At 51.2% G+C, this 21,766-nt stretch overlaps 1 protein-coding gene across 1 annotated transcript in view; it reads left to right on the top strand.

Annotated features, from left to right (window-relative positions):
• Positions 1–7,496: 7,496 nt before the first annotated feature.
• The window catches only part of CRHR1 (corticotropin releasing hormone receptor 1), a 30,374-nt gene continuing 16,104 nt past the window's right edge, over positions 7,497–21,766 (top strand). Inside the window, exons 1-2 of the mRNA XM_054801564.1 lie at positions 7,497–7,806; positions 16,259–16,343. Of these exons, the coding sequence (XP_054657539.1) occupies positions 7,762–7,806; positions 16,259–16,343 (130 nt within the window). The 5' untranslated portion in view covers positions 7,497–7,761. The remainder of the gene's footprint in view (positions 7,807–16,258; positions 16,344–21,766) is intronic.

Genomic DNA, 21,766 nt, shown 5'->3' with positions numbered 1-21,766 from the left:
GTGCAGAGTGCTTTTAAAGGCAGCAGCTCACACAGCCTTAAACGGGGCAAATTTTGCATTGTGCATCTTGCTGAGCACACCTTCCAGCTGGAGGTAGCCTTGAGCAGACCAGTGCACTGAAGTGCCAAGCCAGAGACAAACTTTGCAAAATTAGTTAATTTAGATGTTTATGCTCAAGTTAATGGGAATGTGGAGGCTTTAGCTGTGTTGAGTCATCCTGTGTAGCAACAAAACCCCAAGTAGAAAAAGACCCATGAGACCCCATTGCTGCTCCGGAGTGGATGTGATTGCCTTTCTCTAAAGCTCAATAGCCGGGACAACAGACTGTGCCTGGCAGACCTGAGCGTGGGGTTCATCTGCTCGCAGGTAAGAGTGCTGCCAAGGCACCTTCTGCTGGTACATGAACAAAGAGGCAGCTCCAGCTGCTGCCCGTTTCCTTCCTGTGCTTAAGATGTAAACCTGCAGTTATCTGTGCTGCCATCACGGATGGTTTCTGAGCTGCTTCTCTGGATAATTGGCAAAACACAAGCAGCAAGATTGATTGTAGAATTGAATTAGATGCTGAAGCTGCTAGCTGCACGTCCTGGCCCTGCTCCGGGGTCCCAGAACCCTGGAGGCTGTCATCTCTGCAGCAGGCAGGAAAAAGCAGGTGAGATGGATGGGGAGAGACGAATGAGCTATAGCAGACATCTGTCAGTGCATCCATGAGGCTCTGCTGCTGGATTCAGTCCCGCTGAATTGCAGTGCTGAGAGATTTGGGATGGTGTCCTGTCTTGTGGTTCAGCACACCCGGTGCCGAGCAGCTGGGATATGGCAAGGGAGGACCGCCCTTCTCCAGTGTACACCTAAACAGCGACATGGACTGGTGAGCTCGCACACTCTGGGGCTGACCATGGTGAATTGGGAGATTAGGCTTTTCTGCAGCCCAGCATCAGTGCAGATGGAGCCTGACCCAGGCTGCTTTTTCGCTACTGAGCATCATTCCTGCCAACAGGCATTTCCTGGTGGTCTGAGGTCAAAAATTCTCCATGCAGAAGCCTGGATGTGAAAGATGCCTCTAGCTTCATACCTGGCTCTGTCCTAGACAGCCTAGGACATATACAGGGGAGGTGGGGGAGTCAGCCTGCAAGGAACGGAGACCTTCTGCAAGGGGGATATGCTCCTTTGCAGAGATGTGGGAAAGGAGGAAAAGCAAGTTTTTTCCTCTTCTCTTCTCTTCTCTTCTCTTCTCTTCTCTTCTCTTCTCTTCTCTTCTCTTCATTTTATTTTATTTTATTTTATTTTATTTTATTTTATTTTATTTTATTTTATTTTATTTTTTCTTCTTCATCCAGAAAAGGGAATGCACTGCTCCAAAGGTGGCTCTGCCCTGTTATTAACTGCTCTACAGAAGCAATTACTGCAGTTGCCACAGCAATGCTCTGTGTGCGTGGAGGGAGGCACGGGCTGCCACACACGACTTTCCCATTCACATATGATGCCCACCACAAAGACATTCAAGAACATATGCTGAAGAGGGAAATACATCCCCATCCAAACTGGATCCCTTTCTGCAGACCAGCTTTGTGATTTCCTCTCCCCACCTGTAATAAACTGAAGTCCTTCGGTTGACCCTCACTCAGCAGTTAATTATTCCTAATGAAGGAAAAATCCTGACTGAGCAATGATGGAGTAAAACATGCATGAGAAATACAGTTAGCAAACTGCCAAGGACCTTAAACTCTATGGAATGTAGCATTATAGGTATATTAATAATCTCTGTGCTTCTTATGGACCGAGGAACTTCATAAAACAAGAGAACAGACCAAAAGAAATGCCCAGTAAATGACTGTCCTTTTTTATAGTTCCCCAGCTGAAGCAGTGAGGACCTACGGGATCATAGTTAACATGTGCCTGGAGAAAACCATTTGGTAGAAAGAGGATTTTTACCTATATGTGGCCAAAGTATTTTATCACTGCAACTAGTAGGCAAGCTAGCTTTCCCTTCACTTGCCACAATAACCACCTCATCTGTACACAGGCCACGGCTGGAGAAACAGAGAAGGTGGGAAGTTTTTGGAGTCACCAAATATCAGGAGTTTGTCTGTGAGATTACTGTAAGGAAAAGATGTGCCAACATCCCCAAACACACAAAGAAAATGGGCTGAGAGTATGCAAAACTGGACGACACTTTGCTAGACTTTTCTTGGCTGCACGTGCAAACCATTTTGTACCACCTGCAGCAGCCATGGATGTTTTCCAAGGGCTTAGAAATGTTCTTGGGCTTAGAAAGATGGAGGAGCATGGCTTTGGAGGACATAGCCATGCAGAACACCTCAAACAACGGCTGAGTCCATTTTCAGGTTGCATTACCCTGAAAGCAGATGGAGACAGGGCCTTACATCAGCTTTGAGCTTTGAAGGGAGACATCCCCATATCAAAGCTCTTTCCCCGGGAGACTGCCAGTCACCGTCATGCCAAACGGCACGGTTGCTACGAGTAACAGCCGGCACCACCTCCGACACATCCACCGTCTGGCTTCCTCCCATCTCCCAGTGCAATGGCCCAAGCTGGCTGGTGTCTTGGCATGAACCCACCCTCTAATTAAGGCATAAGAGAAGGAAGGGGAAACCTTCAAAGAAATCCCACCAACAGCCCTTACAGGAAAGCTTAAGGCCTGCCCAACCAATTCCCTGATCCAAGTCCTCTTCATACCCTTCCCGGCACGGTCTTGCTCAGCCTCCCAAGTCCATCTGCCCTGAGGGCACCGGGTCACTTTGTCACTGCTCTTTGTGCCACCACACAGATGCCTTTTATAGAATTTTACATTATGTTTGGATTTTAATTTTATTTTTATTTTGCTGCTGTTTGCTCTCTGCATCAAGGCCCTGTACGTCATTCCTTCTGGGTTTTGATTGCCTTTTGGAGATGAGGAGATTAATATTTCATCAAATGTAAGGGGAATAAATAACCAGATTTGAAAGACATCCAGAATCTCTCCTGCCTTGACTGGCATTTACAGACCTATGAGTAGGGAGGTATTTCTGCCACAAGCCATTTCTCAGGAAGTCACAATCCTTACGTTGTTCTCTACAGGACATTTCCACGCCCGAAATGTTGTCATCATGCCCAAATGAGGGGTGTATCGATTGCAATATGTGCAACACTGTGGATGTGGCCATACCACTGGCAGGTCCCCAGAAGCACAGGCAATCCCTGCATCAGCAGAGCTGCACCAGCCACCGTCCGTGCAACAGCAGCGTGTACACCTGTGCAACTCGTGCATCCATGCAACAACATCATGGTCAATGCAGCAGCACCTTGGAAGGGAAGATGGGTCCCCGTGCTGCTGACAGAGACACAGCCACGAACAGGATGGCTCGATACTGGCAGGGTCGTGCATCTCTCAGTCACACGGTGCATGAAAGCAGAGCACTTTCGGCTGGTGGATTGATGGGATCGGTCTCCAGAGTAAAATCGTGGAGTTTTTCCCAACCACAAACTGTGGCATTTTGTTTGATCAGAAATATCAATCTGCTGGTTGGCAAATTTTGGTTGACTTAGCTAAAAGCATTTTGATTGAGGAAAATAATAATTATGACTATTATTATGATTAGTTTAGCATTCTGCCTTGAGGTTTAATTAGCTATAAAACAAAAGCTTTTGTGTTTCAGTTCTATTCAAAATTGACACTTCCTCCCAAAAGGAATTTGAAAAATATGACGAGCTATTTTAAGAAACTCAGAAATCAAATGAGACATTCTGTTAGATCCCAGATCTTTGTGGGTTTCCCAGCTTCCTTGGGTTTGCTTGTTTTAATTTGCAGTTTTGGTGTTTTTGTTAACATGGTTATCTCCTATTGACGAACGCAATCTGGGAGGGGAGAAGAAAGGACAAGAGTGAATTTTCCGTGTACTGAAGGAATCAGTCATTTGCTGCATGGAGCAGCAGAGTTTGATGGGATGAACAGGGGTCTGAAGCATCCAGAGGCCACCCAAGCCTTTCACAAGATCTTCAGGACCAAAAGAGCTTTCCACCAGCCCAGCTCTAAGGTAATAACTATTACAGGAGGTTGTTGATTGAGTAACAAGCCTTTGGTTTCCCTTCCTGCAACGTATTCAGTGGGTTTGTGGTTTAGGCTTTCCTGTTCTTCCTTTCAGAGCAGCCGTCAGGCTTGCAGGGACAAGGCAGGCTATATGGAGTAGTCAAATCCAACAGAGCTACCCAGATTTGGGGCATGATTATACAACGTAGTGACCTGGAATGAGGGAAAACTGGTCCCAGAAATCACTTTCTTTTGTCAGGCAGAGTTTGAGAGTGTGTTCTTCCTCTCACTGCAGGTCTAGGAGGAGGGAAAAGGGTCAGACACAGAACAGAAAGCCTGAAACTGGATTTTAGAACCAGGGCAAAAAACAAGTCCCCTGGGAGAAACTTGATGTGTTGTGGTGGGTTTTTTTCTCAGCCTGCAGTTGCTAACACAGCTCCACGTGCTGACAGTCCTTCCTCCACTAAGGACTGCACTGAAAAGCATCCTCAGCTTCACTTGATTTATGCAGGAAAGAAACAGCCCAACACACCTGTAGGGAAAGTGAGGCACATTGCTGATCTCAGCTGTGTTTTCAGCTGAGAAGCCAAACTCCAATATTCCATCAACCTGACCTATATGTCCATGACATTGAGGATTATTTTTTCCCTGCAGATGTCCCACATGGAAGCAAAGCCCCGTGACCCACACTGCTATCGATGCCCCATGCGGGAAGCGGGGACAGACATGCCACATTCCCCCGGTGCAGGGACCGGCCCCAGTCTCATCCCTGTTGTGCAGGATGGGCACATGGAGTTGCACATTTTACCAAACAAAAGGAGGGGATGGCTGCAGGGGACAATGTGGAAGCATTGCAGTGGTGTAAGTCACACAAACAGCCCCTTAGAGCAGCCGTCATGGAGCTGCTCAGAAACAGAAGTGTCAAACTATATCCGGTTACATAAAATAATAATAATAATATACCAAAGGCAGATAAAGTCAGGCTAAATCGTTCCTCTCCCTCCTTCCTGGAGATGCGATATTTCTCTTCATTCTCCCCATCCCTAATACCCATCTCCCACGTTTGTCTCTGTGCCGCGCTGAGGAGCTTGAGATTAACCATGACGAATGGACTGATTTCCTTGTCTCAGGGACTGGTTTATTTTTCCTTTGCCACATCTGACAAGTTGCATTTTACTATAAATCCCCTCAATTAGGTCTTTCAAACAGCACTGCAGCCGTTTCCCTGATATATAGGGAAGGAATTATCTTCATGTCCCTGGCAACCAAACCCTTGACTAAAAATAGTTGATGTTCACTTTTGCTTTCCACCCATCACCCTGCACTTTGGGCACCTGAGAAGAGCATGGCCATTGCAATGTCCCACTCGGTGGCCATGGGCAGGCTGAGATGGCTAAGGATGATCCCCAGGGTCTCAGTGTGGAAATGGGGTCTCCAGTGCTCCCCACTGCAAGGTGCCTCTTGTGTCCTGGGGTTCACAAAGCCCTGAGCAGCCCCTCAAAGCCAGAGCATGGAGCTGTGTCCTAGACCCACGATGTGCTCAGTGAATGGGCTGAATGCAGGCTGCTCGGGGGTGTGGGAGCTTTCTCAAGCCTTTTTTTGTGCAATTTGCATTTTCAGTTGGGCATATTGAAGTGAAAGGTAACGCCAGGGTGGCTCTGGAGTGTGTCTCATCCTGTCACTTGTTGGGGGTAGGGGTGTTAGGAGACCTAAGAAACAAAGAGTTTCCTGAATTTACTAGAGCTTTACATATTTTCAAACTTCTTTGCCAAACCAATGGCTCAGTTGATTAAATCCGGCTAATGCCACAAGATTTATGTCTGTGTTGTTTATTCCCTTTAATTACTGGGCCAGGAGGATTTACCCTTTGGGGCCTGGGATGAGCCATTGGTTGCACCCCCGTGCCGGGGTGCAGTCCTGGCTGGCCACTCTTGCCTTGATCCAGCAGATGCAGGAAGGACCTTGATCACCTCCTGCCCTCTCCCATGCTTCGGAGACAGAAAGCAGCTCAGCAAAGATGGATGGAGGCTTCAGCCATGAATCCATCAAAGGACACTGCCCTCCTATTGATCCGTCTGCGATATGCCATGGTCTGCAGCCGTTCCCAGAGGCAGAGGTTGTTATTGGGATGAAGCAGGGAGCACAGTTCAGCACCCCATGAGAGGCTGTTGGATGCACCAGCATCAGGTAGGGGAAACATCTTTGGTCCCCCCTCAGGATGGTGACCCCAATGGCAATGTCTTCCACGTCCCCTTCCCAGCAACACACCTTGGCTCTCTTTATTTGTTCAAGGAAAGAAGAAACCAGAACTTGCTGTCTGGCTTTCTGCTGCCGGGTCACCATGGGCAGGTGGAGCCTGGGTGACTCCCCAGGGTGGGCACAGCAGCCACAGCTGGGATGACCCCCCCCAAGCCCCAGGTGGGTGCAGAAGGAGTGCCCTCAAACTGCCCTGGCACAGAGGAGCATATTTCACCCAGAGGGAGATTCATCCAGCTCAGAGATGGACCCAAGCCTGGCCACAGCATCCCCAAGAGACAGGGGATGTGGGGGATGCCTCCCCAGGAGCCCAGGGCAGAGGCTGGCAGGAGATGAGACAGAGAGGCGGGACAGAGAGCCCATAACAACTGAGGCGTGGTGGGGCATCATTAGCCAAGACCCCAGGAGCATCAGCCAGGCTCCCCTACACCACCCACTCCTGCTCCCCACCCTCCTCAGGACACGTCCCCCATACCAATGCCCCTCTCCTCTGTCAGTTCAAGCCCCCCGCTTCTGCCTCATCGCCTCTTCCCCTTCCACCCATCCTACGAGAAAAAACACCCTCCCAGCAGCACCCCCACCTCCTCTGTGACTCAGTTTCCCCCTCCACCCCCCCATTATGATCAAATGCTCCCAGCACAGCCCCACTGCATGGAAGGACCTACATCCACCTGCCCCATGTCCTGTCCTTGTGTCAGGAGCATCTCCGTCACAAAAAAGGTCTGAAGACCCTTCCACCCCCTCCCTATAGGAAAGGGGGTCTCATTCCCTCCGTGTTCACCAGCCAGTTTGCAAAGGGGCTGCAAAGGGTGGAAGCCTCCCCTTCCCCCAGTCCCTCTGCCAGAGCCCTGGAGCCAAATCCCCGAAAACATAAACCCTTCCGCAAACTGCAGCCCCAAGCCCTTTGCATACACACAGGGGAGCCCGCAGCCTCCACAGGAGAGCCCGCAGCAGCGGCTGCAAAATGCGAGTGCGGGGGGCAGAGAGGGGAGAGCCTGGTCCAGGGGGAGCTGGAGGAGTGGGGGGGCAGGTGGGGGTCCCTGGGCCGGTGGGAAGTTTCTGCTGCTAAAGATGCTGAGGGAGGGAAAGAGACAGGGAAGAAAAAAAAAAAAAAAGAAAGAAAAAAGAGTTGGAAGGCACTAGGGAGGTGGAGGAAGGAAAAGGGGAGGAGGAAGAGGAGGAGGGAGAGAAGCGGGGAGTGGGAGGCTGGTGAGGAGGGATGTAGCCCATTGCCAGGCGAGCTGGAAGGTGGGAAGCCAGAGGACCGGCTCCGAGGAAGGTTATAAAAGGCAGGAGCAGGTCGCCGAGCAAAGGGGAGGGTGAAAGGTACCTGCCCACCTCCGTGCAGCCCCGCCAGGACCCGGACACGCTCCTTTGCACAAAGCCCAGAGGATTTTATCCCCGACGGCAGAAGGAGCGCAGCGGGAGTGGGGAGCGCTGCCAGCCATGCCCCGGCGAGCTGGGCGCAGTGGGAGTTAAGGATGGTGCCCAGCCTACGTCCTGCCCTCCTCCTCCTCCTCCTGCAGGTAAGATGCTTTTAAGTCCTTTTGTCCCAGAAGGGCCCTTCTGCCTTCCTCCCCATCACCCCTCTGCACCCTGCACCGCTCGCTTTCTCCACAATGACTTTTCCATTTCTTTGAAGGAAGGGAAAAGTAAAAGGAGAAACCGCTACACAAAGGGCCCTCAGGAGAATTCCTCCACTTGAGACACGAGGGCTTGGCAAGAGCTCACGATGCCCAAAAACTAGCAGGGAGGGGGCTGGAGTCAGTGAAAGGATTATTAAGGAAGGGGAGACTAGCAGCCAGGTCCTCCCGAGCACAGCCCAGCTTTCCCAGCAGCTCCCTGCCTCGCGCCTCCCAGTGAAACCAGCTGCCACCAGTTTCCCTTAGGCTGCTGGGAGGGGGTGGCCGCTCTGGGGGTGTGATGGATGGGGACAACACAAATGCAATGCCTAATTGTACCCCCCCATAATTGATTTTCTAAAGAAACCGCTCCTTTTCCCCCCACCCGCAAAGCACAAGACTTTCCTCCCTAAATTGCTTGCTGTGGAACTGTAGCCACTGCTAATTTTGCAGCTCTGCACAAAATGCAAATGCTTTGTCAGAAGCAATATTCCTCCTCCCCAAGGGCTCATCAAGAAAGGAAATATTCCCAGCCCAAAGGATGTTTAAATCCCAAACGATGGGCAAACGAGGAGATGCAAAGGTTTCCAGTGAAATCTTGAACATTATTTGAACAAACCTATGTAGGCAGTTCAACAAAATGATCAGGTTTTTGATTAAATCTCTGTGTCAAAGAGGGTTAAAAGAAAAAATTTGCCCGGCTCTCTGCAAAACGCTGTCTCAGTGGCCCGGTTGTGACTGCAGAGTTAAAACGGCAGAAAAAGCGGATGCTCAGCCCTCCCCGTTAGCACCGTTGCGGTTCATACCCCGCGGGCTCACTGTGCATTGCCGGTGGAAGGGCAGGGAGGAGTATTTAACTGCACCTTTGGGATAGGAAAGTTCTCACCTAAGGGATAAGAAGAGCTGATATGCACCAGGCAATCTCCTTGCCAAGTTGCTATTGCTTTTAAAATCTCCTCTGCTGAGCAGCAGCTTTCTCCTATAACTGCATATCCCTAATTCTGTTTTATAGGAGCTCTTTTGCAGTTATATTCCCCGGTTCAGGTTATATTTGGTTCTGATGTAAGAAATAAAGGTGAGACAGGGCAGGATCTTTTCTCCAGCCCAGGTCCTCCTTGGCCAATATGTGGGGACACCATTAGCAAAGCCACAGACCCAGTGCAGGGTCTGAGCTGGGGGCAGCCAAGCAAGCATGACAGCTCCTGATAGCTACTGTGTGAGCAAAACATGGTCAGAAAAAAAGCCCAAAGGTGCTAAGACACAGCTCCCACCCTCTGCTAAACCTCCTCAGGCTCAGGGGTTTCCCTAGCCATCCCTAGCTGTTCCTCAAGGATGGTCTCCTTGTGAAGATGGGGGGCCAAATCCTCAAAAAGCTTCCAGAGTTTGAGAGCAAAACCATCCCTGCGCTGGGGCTGGGACAGGAGGATGTCATGAAAACCAGCCCAAGCAGAGAATTCTCTCCCAGCCGGCTCCAAAAAGAAACACCCAATCTACAAAACACCCCTTTGCAGTCAAACTGTCTATTTTTTCTTATAAATATATGCATTCAAAATTCAGACCCTTTCCAGCACAATCCCAACCCTCACCTGGGGACAGCGCAGGCTAAAAGACAATGAAACTCCAGCCTCAAGTGAGCATGTCCCTGCAGCCAGGTATACCCACAGCAGCGTCCAGCCTGCAAGTGCAGAGACCTGCAGCAGTCTGGCTCCAACGGAGAGCTCAGCAGGGGCAAACCTCCCCTGCTTGGGCAGGTTTGGCAGCCTGCAGATCCCTGGGCTGGTAAAGCCAATGTGTTCTCCACGCATCTGGCCAGCACCTCCAGTTTAGCATCGATTTGTCCACCTTGCCTTGCTGGGTAGACATCCCTTGGTGAGTTGGACAGACAGACCAGGAAACAGGCAGCAAAACTTGCTGCAAAATGCTCTCTCGCATCTTGCAAGTCATTTAAACAAACTAAACAAGCGGTTAGAAAGAAACAGTTCACCTGCAATTTTGTCAGGAACTGATGACATTTCTGGGGCTGGTAATGCTGTTTGCAAAAGCATTTTATGAAAAAGCAGGGTTTGACGCTGGGGGTGGGGTAGTTTCCCCTCTCCCTTGATCAGCTCCAGCAGCAATAAGCCCCAAACCAGCTCTCTACCCCTTTGCTGCTCAAATCCTTGCGTAAGACGCGGAGCTGCAGTAGCAGGATACGCTGACCCTGGGGATCTCTTCCAGTCCTTGCTTTCCTTAAAAGACAGAGTTGATTCAGTGTGTATGAAATCATCCCCGTGGTTTCGCATCTCTAGTGAAGAAGTGAATGGAAATGGCAGAGCCTGTTCCCAGAATAGCTGCTCTATCACCACAGGATGAATATATAGAAATACGATGAGAATAGCCCGCACAGCCGGCTCAACCCTGCCCTGAAATACAGCTCTGTTCACCAGAAATCCTGCACAGGGCTGGCCCAGAAGTTTGTTGTGAGCAACAAGCTCAAGTGGAGGTCCAAGTTCGCAGCATTTAGAGAGGCTGCATCTGTGGTTTTATTTTGGAGAACAGTATTTGGACCCAAAGGAAAGCACAAATCATCAGCATGGGGTTCCCTCAACAAACAGAGCCCAGGAGCTGTTGTCCAACGCTTGAGAGCTGTCACTCATGAGCGGGTGGCTCTTTCTGTAGATGGTATAACATATGCAGAGGCCCATCTGTTGTTTTTCTTTTTTACCCTAACCGTATTTTGAGCTAATGGAAGAGACCCTCCTTCTCTGCAGTGTCCTGCTTTATCAATGAGTCACCCACCCAGCGGCAATGCCTCCATTCAGATGGCAGAGGGCACGGGGTGTTGGTCTTTTGCAGATCATAGTCCTTCTTCTACCCTGAAATCCTGTACTCTTTGCTCAGGAAAGGCAATGGCAGATGCAGTTTTGGTGTGGCCGAGCTTTCCCTAGCTGCGAATGCAGATAAGCTGGAGGAAAATTATAGGTGAATTAAATGATGGAGGTTCAGTCCAGGGTATGACCCTAAAAAAGTGATGAGTAAAGGATGGGGCTTGGGACAGCCAAGATGTGGGTCTTGGGGGGCAGCTGGGGAAAACAAATTCCAAGCCCGACATGAAAATGTCTGTGAATGCACACGGGTCCCACATGTGCAATCTGCAGGAGAGTTTAATACAACCACCTTGGAAAAGCAGTCCTCCCTTGTGCTTGTGTCCGTCACCAGCTCTTCTTTAGCAGCCTTTGCTCTGGCAAATCCAGATGCCATAGGAGCCACTTTGATACAGGCAGTGTCCCCTTTTCCAGCTTGTTTGTGCCTCTAGCTTCCAATATCCAAATGCCATTATTCTATTTTTCACCTGTCCCCAAAAATCCATGCCCCTTTTCATAGATAAATGAAGTCAGAATTATTTATGGCAAGCAAGAGAAACCAGAGCTTAATCCAGGAAAACCTTTAATCGCTCATAAATCAGGTTTTACAGGGCATTCATTTAGCCCTGATTGATATTCTTTTGTTAGGATCTGCATCCAGCATGCTCAGAGAGAGACTCCAAATGGAATAAATACTCGCACCAAAGCCTCTGTCTACACACAGTGGGGGCTGGCCCTCTAATATGGCTCAATTTATAAACTCACAGATTTTAATGCCAGATGGAGGTGTTCTCACTGCCTGCTCTTCCCCCCGAGTAACATCAGCCACAGAAAATCCCCCTGCGGTTCTTGCTTTGAGCCTCGTTCTGCTGCCTGTGCTTTGCCTTGATGCCTTGATGCTGGCAGGGCTTCTGATGTGGCTTTGCACGAAAGCAAGTGAAGGAGCAATGGGGTGCTTGTCGGTAAAGTGGGGGTCTTGCAGAAACCTGGAGCTCAGGGGGTGGCAAAGCAGGTCACTGTCAGGGCTAAGGCAAGGGCTTGTAGAGGGTGTCCTTCACGGGCGAGATGCTCCCTGGGGGTTTCATTCATGGCTTGAACTGGGGATGGGACTTATCCAAGTGAAAGCCCTCAAGGTGGAGGTGGTAAGAAGCTCACCAGCTGCAGAAGACGGTGCCTGGAAGTCAGAGGAGGCAAGGGTAAAGGGATTCCCCCCAGAGGAGTGAGGGCAGGGGACAGGGACAGAGCTGGGCAGCAGGGGCTGGAGGCACCGTGACCACCTCCAAGCACATTTGAGGGGGCAGCTCTTTTGGTCAGGCTTTTCAAGGCCACCTCCAGCCTATGGCTGCGGCATTGGCAAGATGTGCTGCTCCGTGCCCCCCCTTCCGATGCTGCTGATGTTGCTCTGCATCCAAGGTTGGCATCCAGCTCTTTTAACATTCACTGTACTTAACACCCAAAGTCAGGCAGCTTTTTCTGCAGGCTTGGGGCAAAGAGCAGGCTCAATCCCAGCCTAACACCCCAGAGAACTTCAGTGAAGGTCCAGAGCAGAGACTGTGCTCAGTCCTTCCTCTGCCTGTGTGTCCCAGGAGGTCTTTCTTCTTCCACACCAAGCGTCTCAGGGGGCAGCAAGCCCAGTCAAGCCAGGGAGCAGAAACGATGGGTGAGAATGGTCCCTCCAGCAAGAACGACTCCAGAGTAGCTGATGTTGGCCCCTGTCCCCAGGGGGTCTCAGTGGCTGTCACCATCCATCAGTCCCACTGACCGCTCCAGCTTTGTGCAAAGCCACTGCCTCACGCTGCTTCATCCTGCTAATCGCTCCAGTCTCCAATTACAGCCCTGTCGGCAGTGGAAAACCCAAGCCCCGTCTTAGATTGCTAATTAGGCTACGAGCCATCTATCTCCCTGCTCAGAGCTGTCAGCCCTTCCTGCCACACAGATCTGATCTTGTTTGAGGCAATAAGATATCAAGGGGGGACAAGCCTGTCTCTGAGTAGTACGGTGCGGGGGGTTGATGTTTGACTCGGATGTGAATATATTAATTAATATCTGTGGATTGCTTCGGAGAGGGAAAGTACTGCAGGGGGACATTAATTCCTAATTGTTATTAATTGAATTTTGCTGCTAGGTCAGTGGCAGGCCACAGAGACTGACGCCATGCGTGTGTGTGTGATTTTGCAGCTCACACCCATACCAGCAGCGAGACCCCCAGCCTCCTCGTGCCAAAGAGCTGACACTGTCTCAGCCCGCTGTGCTGCATCTCCTGCCCAGGGGACCTGCCACCCTGTGCCCCTCCCAGACACAGGGAATGGTTCCAAAAAACCCAGTGACATTGCGTCAGTGGGTCCAGATAGGAGCGACCTGCCCCACGTGGTGCAGCACAGCCTGAGTGACCTTAGGCAAGCGGTACTCAGTGCCTCAGTTTCCCTTCTGGGACAGCATTGACTCGGTGGGTGGTGGGACACCGACTGCAGCTGGTGTTTGCAGTGTGTGGGATGCAGAGAACGCTGGAGCAGCGTCAGGTTTTGGTGTCTGAGCTGTGCAGCGAGGACTGGTGGGGGCCCGCCGATCCTCCCGCAGGAAATGTGGGGGTGAAAGGAAGGAGCGTGCTGCTCCATGGGGTCTGAGGTTAACCCAGTGCCATCAGCATCTGCTGCAATGCCTCCCTGTGTGTAAAACAGAGATGTTAGCAGAGCATGGAAGGAAGCTGGGCGGATGCTGAGGCAACGGCAGTGGAGTCATTGGTGGCTCCAGATGGAGGAGAAGCTGCTGCCAGTGTGGGGCCTCATGGGGCCCCTGCAGGTCCCAGCAGAACTGCTGTCCCCATGGGATCAGCTCCCCAGGCTGACCGGGACCACGGCGCAAAGCGGCTGCTTCTAGAAAAACAGATTGCTTTTCTTCCCCCGTGCAGCTGAACACTCAGCTGAAGCTCTCCAGGATTTTGGCAGTCTGAGAGAGGTCGCGGAGGAGTTCTTCACTGCAGAGCATGATTTGCCATAGTCCAGGTCAAAGCAGGGCTGGGAGGGCAAAGGGACATGGCCCATCTCTGGCCCAAGCATGACCCACCACCGTTTCGGGGCTGTTGAGGCATGCTTGGCTCCATTATGGCCAGGCTGGGACCTGCTGAGCACCATGTGGCATCTTATGGCAGCGATGCTCTGGCAGGCAAAGCTTTTCAAGGACAGAGCTTTAACCTATTCTCTCTACAAAGCCTGAGGAGGTGTTAAGGTAACCCACAAAGGACAAAACATAGGAGAGAGCCCAACCATCAGGGTACCAGATCAGAACGCTTTTGGCTCGTGCAAATCCACTTGGAGCTGCCACCTTCCCCAGCTTACCCACCTCGAGCTGGGGCTGATGGGAGTGGAACAAAACCTTTGCTGCTGTCAAGAGCATTGGCCACATTGCAGTGAGACAAGACTCAGAGCCTGATAAAAAAGCTGTTAGGGATTGTTGTGTTTTGGAAAACCCTGTTTTCCCCTTTCTTTCTTCCTTCTGTAGCAGTTGCAGCTCATTTACAAAGCCTGCAAAGAGCCAGAGATTACACTCCATCCATACCTCCCTCTAGCTGTAGCTCAGTCCACGTTGCTGCTCAGTGCCAAGACCTCTCCCTGTGTCTGGAAGGAGAACGGGCACTGCCAGGCTGGAGCAGGCTGTGATTAGGAGAAACACATCCAATTAACACTTGAGAGCCTGTTCAGGTAGGCAAACCATCCCAGTCCCTTTTGGGAGGAACCCTTTTGTCCCATGCAAAGAGCCACCACATCCAGCGGGCACCAGCTGCAGGCATCAATGCAGAGGGGAGCTGACCCCCCTACTCCCTCTTACCCCATGTCTGGAGTTTGGGTGGTCTCAGCTTTCATCAAGGAGACCCAGGAGGTGCCCGGCTCCTGCAGGACCAGCACAACAGCAGCCCCATGCAGCAGCACCCGCACTTGGGGCAGGGTTTTGCTGCCGGATCCCCTGTGCCATCTGGAGCAGTCATAACAAGGAAGCTATTCTCAGCTCCATTTATACGTCTGCTTGACATCTCTTTTGCTGTCAAAACCAGCTTCCCAAGGCAGTAAATAGTTGTTTGGAAAAGAGCAAGTGGGTGCTGAGCTTGTCTCCATGTCTGAATAAATCCTGCTAATGGTTCAGTAAGGCGCAGGGGATTGCTGGGTGTGCCAGCAAGAGGAGCCAGTGTTTATACGGCTAAAGGGCAAGAGGAGGACCATCTCCTCCCTGTCCAGAGCAGTCTTGAAGGCAAATGGCACTCGGGAAGGGAGATCAGGCACTAGGGACCAGCCTGGCTGGTGGGGAACCAGAAGGTTGTTGTGCATTGTATTGTCTCAGCAGAGGACGTGTCCGAGCCCACCACCTCAGGGGAGCAAAGAGAGCAGGCTGCAGCCTTTCCTGCCTCCAGGCTCACGGTTGAGTTTCCCACGGGATCTGTATGTGCTTGCATTTCAGGGCACGGCTCTGCCGCTCCATCAGTGAGCAGTGAGCGTTTCTCCAAGGGAGGTCAGTCCTTGCAGGGCAGGTTTAGGGTGAGAGAAGAGGAGTTCAGCCTCATCCACCATTGGCATCTGTCCCCTGAGCAGAGGGGATCAGCCTGTGTCACCATGTCACTCCTCTCTGAGCTGGAGGAGAAAATGGGCAGCTGCTCTGGTAGAAACTTGTGTGTTTCGCAAAACAACAGGTCCCTTCCATCCCCTGTCTGCCTCACTGGTGAGCCTTAGGTCTAGCAGCACCATGCCTCTGTCTTCTTTGGCTTTCAGTTGCCTTCCTCAGTTTTAGTGTCCCCAAACTCCTGCAAAGACACCATAATTCAGAAGTAGCTTTTCCAAAATAGCTCCCCATGTAGACGGAGTCAATGGTTTTCACATCCAGTGGAGATGCAGAGCCTCCCGGGAGCTGCTCTGGAGAATGGATGGGATAAATCCTGGTTGATGCTTCCCAATGCAATGGCAATGGCAGTGCTTGCAGACAAGCCCTTCTCCTGAAAAAAGGCTTTATCCAGACCTGGTTGACTGTGGATCAGATCTCCTTAAGGACATGTATTAACATCTTCCCACTGACAGCTTACAAGGCTGTGATTTTAATAAGGTATTGAAAATCTGAGCGTGGTGTCAGACTCATCATGTTTCCCCTGTCTGCTCTCAGGATGCAAAAACTAAGTGTTGATTAAATTGCTAAATAGCAGAAACTCTGTGGCCTGACAGGGGCTGTGCAGGGCTGCAGTATGGTTTGCTGAGGGGGATATTTGGGGCAGGAGAGGATCGGTGGGTGGGAAACAGAGCAGAGACCATCAGTCTCCCAGCCCCAGGCTGCATAAGCCTAGCTCCTCTGGGCTGGGAAACCTGTCTTGCAAATGGATGCGTGCCCATCGTGCAACTTTGGGGGTGGTATCCACTGAGAAATGTCCAAGCTCAGTTCTGACCCACCTGCTGCCATGTCCAAGGAGGGATTAGGGGCTGGGGAAGTGGCATACTGCACATGTAACCCTGCCTGTGGTCTGCTTTCTCCCCGTGCAGGCATTTCTCCTCTGGGATAGCCCAGTTGCAGCCTCCATCCAAGAGCAGTACTGCGAGAGCCTGCCGCCTGTCACGAACCACACAGGTGAGTGCCCTGCGTCCCCAGCCCACCCTTGCCATCCGCAAGGGACCCTGGTGGCAGGGATGGCTGGAAGATGGAGTAGGGGTCTGTCTCTGGGCTTATCTGCAGCTGCCCAGCTCCTTTCTTGGGGGAGGTGGGATGTGCTGAGGCTGTGTTGCAGCCCCATGCTGACTGCTGCAGCAGCCTCCTTGCAGGTTGACAGTTGAGGCAGGTAGAAGATGCAGAGCTCAGGAGAGCTAAAAATAGAGAAAACAAATGTCTGTTGGGCTGGGCTCGAGGGGAAGACATCTGCCCAGACCCTGCTCCTGCGCTGCCTGTACTCTGCCATGCCCAGGGACACCCAGGACCTTTGTACCCTCTGTCCACCCTCCTCTGCCACCCCTTTGCCTACGGGTGACAACTAGAGGTTGCGACTTTCTGTGGAGACCATGTCACCAGTGCAGTGTGGCCACCCTGTGCACAGGGCTCGGCCACCCTCTGTCCCCCAGCACTCCTAGATGTGTGCCATTGAGCACTTTGGGAGGGCACCAGCCATGAGGAGCTTCTGGGGACATGACCATGGCCAGAGCTGGCTCAGCTGAGCTGGGTGAGACCAGCAGGGTCATGGGCAGCTCAATACTACTCAACACTTGTGTATAGGTTTGCATCCAACTGGGTCAGGCCCAAGATGTGTTTGTGCCAAAACTGGCTTTTAACTTATACTCAAGACATGACTTGGATGTCACCTCAGCAGTGACAGGTCTGGTTCAGTGACAGATCTTGGGGGAGGAAAGGTGGCTGAGGGAGAGGAGCTCACAGGGACAAGGAGAAAAGTCCTCCCCAGCTCAGGGATGCTGCAGAGTTCATCTTCCCACGATTGAATGAAGACCAGAGCAGGTGCCAAGCAATTGCCCAGCTTGCCCCAGTCCCTGCTGATCAGAGCAGCTCTCTCCATCAGGGTGATGGATAGCCACGGAGGCTCGGCACTGATGGATGGCTGCCCGCCACCCGGCTCCCATTAACAGCAGCATTAAAAACTCCTTCTTAAAAAATTACAGCTTGGCACCAGCTGATTCAGTGCCTGGCCGACTGGCAGAGCCCAGGGCACCACAGCCCTGCAAGGAGCATCCCCAGAGCATCCCCAGCCCAGGCAGAAAGCAGAGGGAAAGCAAGGCTGCCAGTGGAAATGGAAATGCCTGCGTGTCTCTGGCCTGGGCACGGTGTAGACAAGAAAACTGATCACTCATATGATTTGCTCCCTAAAGGTTTCATCACTCTGCTCAGCAAGGTGGTTGTCCTTGGCCATGTTAGGCTGTGATAAATGGCATTTGTTTCCTTCTTACTCATCTTCTTTGGTGCAAGATGTGTCCAGCTCCATGAGCAATGACCTGCAGAAGCATTGGCCAAGCACCACAGGGACTTTCTCTGATGCACGGACCAGCTGGTGGCACAACCCAGAGCAGCAGGCAGGTCCCAGAGCCTCCTCGTGCCTATCTCATGGCCTTTGCCACCTGTTGATGAAACCTCCTGAGCCCAGGGGAGAGGGCAGAGAGGGGGGACCATTTCTGCCATGGCTTTGCTGATGGATGTGCCCTGCAATTGCCACCACCCTCAAGCAGTGGGTGCTGCTTTCTGCAAGGATTGGGCTTTGCCCTGTAAGGATTTATTAGCATGAATCCAAGCAGGATTTAGTGTACCTCAGGACAGGGGAGCACAACATGTCAGGCTTCAGATTTGCAAAATCTTCAGCATCTCCATGCATCTGACCTGGCATCACTGAGAAACTCATTAATTTGGGATGGGGCTGGTGCATGTGAGAGCCACTTCCTGCTTGGGGAGGAGGCTTAGAACAAGAAGCAGAGATGAAACTAATTGTCTTATGTCTGCTGCTTGGTAAGTGGAGCTCAGTGCCAGCCTTCGTCCTTGGGGTCTATTTAAGCCCTGCCTGATTCAGGCAGCGATTCCTAGGGAGGGATATTTACAAAACTGGAAACTTTGTTTCGAGGCTATTTAACATGGAGACTTGTTAGGATGACGCTAATGAGAATTGCAGTGAGGCCATGAGACTTAATTTGTTAATGTCTGCATAACCCTTGGGAAATGGCACATGCCAATAACACGAGCCCAGCGGTCCCCCAGCACGTAGCTCGGCAGGGCGTCAGTTGGATGCGTGGTAGGGCCCTGCCTCGTGCCCATGTGCAGCATCCCTCCTCTGAAAAGTAGCCCAGTGTGGGTCCTCCTCTCTCGGGTCACCAGTCCCTTTATTATTTAATCTCACACTTTTTAATGAGGATGCATGGCTGGACAGTGATATCACCAGGGTGCCAACACTCTCCAAGGCACATGCACTGAGCTGGAAAGGTCTCTGCTTACTGAAGTGTGGTGGAGAGACACCCGGGGTGATGTTCACTGGGCTCGTGGGGTGCAGTCATTGCAAGCAAATCCTCATCCTGGGAAGCGGAGCAGCTGAGCCCTGCAGAGGTCCCTTGTTCTGTCCTCTTATCAGCATTGATTTACCCATCTTCCTCTAAGCACACCGTCCCCAACGCAGGGTGATGTCCCTTGGCATTCAGGCTCCCTGCACAGGCATGATGGTCCAACCCGATACTTTAGGTATGCGTCAGAAATACCTCTTGGTGAGCCCCAGCTTCTGGCTGGTGCTGGGACACATAGGCATCCATGCCCAATTGGCCACTCCATCAGAAAGGCTGCTTTCCTCAGTAGCAATGAATATTTTCTCCTCCAGGGAGAAATCATATCAGGCTGGACTTGAGGTCGATGCGGTGCATTAGGAAAGTCGGGTCAGCTGCACCCCCAAACATAGAATCATAGAATCATAGAACGGTTTGGGTTGGAAAGGACCTTAAAGATCATCTAGTTCCAACCCCCCTGCTGCGGGCAGGGAAACATCTGGAAGCCAAGAAATTCCCAGATTAGGCTTGAAAAGGAACGCAGCGAGGATCAGCATCCCTTGTCCAAGGTGGATGGGTGCCTGTCCCAAGGGCTCCCAGCCTACAGATTGCCTCAGACAGTGTATTGGTCTTCCTGATGATTTCAGCTCCCCGGGGTCTGTGTGCAGCTGCTTCTCGCCTCGCCGTGCCACAAAGCCCGTCAGGCAGGGACAAGGTCATTTGACCCATCAGGACAAAGCATCCCTCTGCAGCTGCAGGACCGCTTCCCATCATGGCACTTCCCTGGGGAAGGAAGGGGGAATCTGAGCAGGTGGGAAAGCCTCTTTCTAATTAATAGATGAGGCTTTTCCAAAGCAGCCCGGCAGAAAGAACTCAAGCGGAGCAAGCCGAGAGAGCTCACAGGGTTCTTTTGCCATTCGTAGCATTCAAGCTTGGATCGGCCTGAGGAGTTGGCACCCAACTGCTGATAGCCCCAGCTGATCCTGGCTGCACGGTTCACTCCTTTAAGCTGTTAATCTGTTATCACAATAAATTGTTACCCTCGATCCCATATGAATGCTCACAAGAGAGAGGGGAGCACAGCTGATTCCTTGCCAGGAAAGAAATGTTTCCTGCCACTGCAAGTTCACCTAAAGCAAAGGAAAATGACACCAAAGCTAGGCAGAACTGAATAGAAATGTCTAGTGTTTCTTTTTTTTTAACTGGAGGCTTTTTCAAGGAGGGGAAGGGAGTGTAGCTTTGCATTTATATAAAGCAAATCAAGTTGGTCCAGATATAGCAAAAGCCTGTGGCTGAGAAGCACAGGAGAGCAGGGAGCGATGAGAGCATTTCCTTCGTGGCACTTTATCAGACAGGTTTGGAAACACGTTTCACAGCGGGTGACAGTTTGACCAAGAGACTTTCCACCCGCTCCAGCTCAGCTCCCCGAACTGCTGACGCTGCTCCAGCAGTCCGTTCTCCTGCGCTGCTTGTTTCATTCACTCACTAGCTCCCCTGGGGAGAGACTGGAATTTAAATTCATAAAGGTCAAATTAACAACATCAGCGCCTCTTTTCCCTTCAGCCTCGTTGGCATCTCTCCCACCAAGGCAGAAATACTAATAAAGGAGCTGAGCAGGGGCTAAAGAGGCAGCAATGAGTCCTGGCAGGGACTTAGCACTGAGGGAGAGCAGTGATACTTGGGCAGGTTTGGGACCAAAACATGTGAACTCACCTATGTGGAAAAATTGTAGTGTTTTAAGTGTGTACTTGTATCGATAAAGCCATTCTGCTCCATCATCTAGGAAACAGGGATGTCAATAGAAACTTGCTTATGTTCATACATTTTATTGTAGTGGAGGACGGAAGAAGGTGATGAGGTTTTCTGGTAGGAAGCAGTGTCCTGGCACATCTCAGCGTGAGCAGCAGCTACGGCAGTTAAACTGCACTTTGGACTGGATGCAGTAAAATTGTTGCCAGCTACTCTGCTCTGTTGTAGCCAAACTAGATGTCTCTGCTAGGAAAACTCTGCCAGCAAGGGATTATGCTTCCTTGCTCACCCACCAGCAAAGCCCAGGCAATACCAGGGAATAAAACATTTGCTGCTACTGTTGGCAATAACACAACTCCAACCACCCTACGGGTCATATCAGGAGAACAAAATACATCCCAAACCCAACCCACTACATTACACATTCAATAAATATATATGCTCCACAGAAGCTGTACATGGATCAGTCATAAGTGACAACATTGAGCAGATGCATCAAGTATCAATGGCAGAAGCTAGGTTTGATGCCTCCTATTTATTCTTCTCCGGAATAGCCGCAAAGACCCAAGGGGACAGTTAATGATGGTGAATAGCAACAAGCCGAAAATTCATTACAAAGACACTTCGCTATCATAATGCTTAATTAGCCTGTGTAATTATTTTACATTGAGGATCATGGAACTTGAATGCTTGGGAGGATTGCTGGGGATTTTTTAAGGACTGGACTCTTACAACGATAAACAAACACCCAATGCCACTGAAAGCATTGCTGGAGGTAGGGTGTGAGCAAGGATCTAGGTATTTTGAGACAACCACAGTTGCTCCCAGCCATATTGAGTACCCAACCCTGGCTCAGAGAGAAGAAAAGCAGCTCCACCACCCCAATTGCAACCAGATGCTAACATAAATTGTGCCCCAGTCCCATTTCCCTCAATGCTGCAAGGTGTTACTCAAGCACCTAGCACCTGAGTGGCTCTGCAGCTGGGATCAAGCCTCCCCTCCCTGGCACATCAGCGCCTTGAAATAAGAGCACCCCCACACACAGGCCCTTGCTTTGGGGCAATAAGGAGTGAAATGGCTCCTGCTCCACCAGCAGGGACAACAGGGACAACCAACCTTTTGCATGCTGGTTAAAGCAAGTGTATTTTTGATTAAGTGTGGAGATGAAGCCCTGATTACCAAATGCAAATGCTGCAGCAGGGACACCCTCAAGGAGCCAGAGGCTTCAGCCTGCTCAAGAGGCAGCAGCAGCAGCACAGTCACCGAGGACATCAGGGAAGGACAGAG

This window comes from Grus americana, chromosome 22 (assembly GCF_028858705.1).
Source record: "Grus americana isolate bGruAme1 chromosome 22, bGruAme1.mat, whole genome shotgun sequence".
Taxonomy (NCBI): Eukaryota; Metazoa; Chordata; class Aves; order Gruiformes; family Gruidae; genus Grus; species Grus americana.
This window is presented reverse-complemented; position numbering and strand designations above follow the sequence as displayed.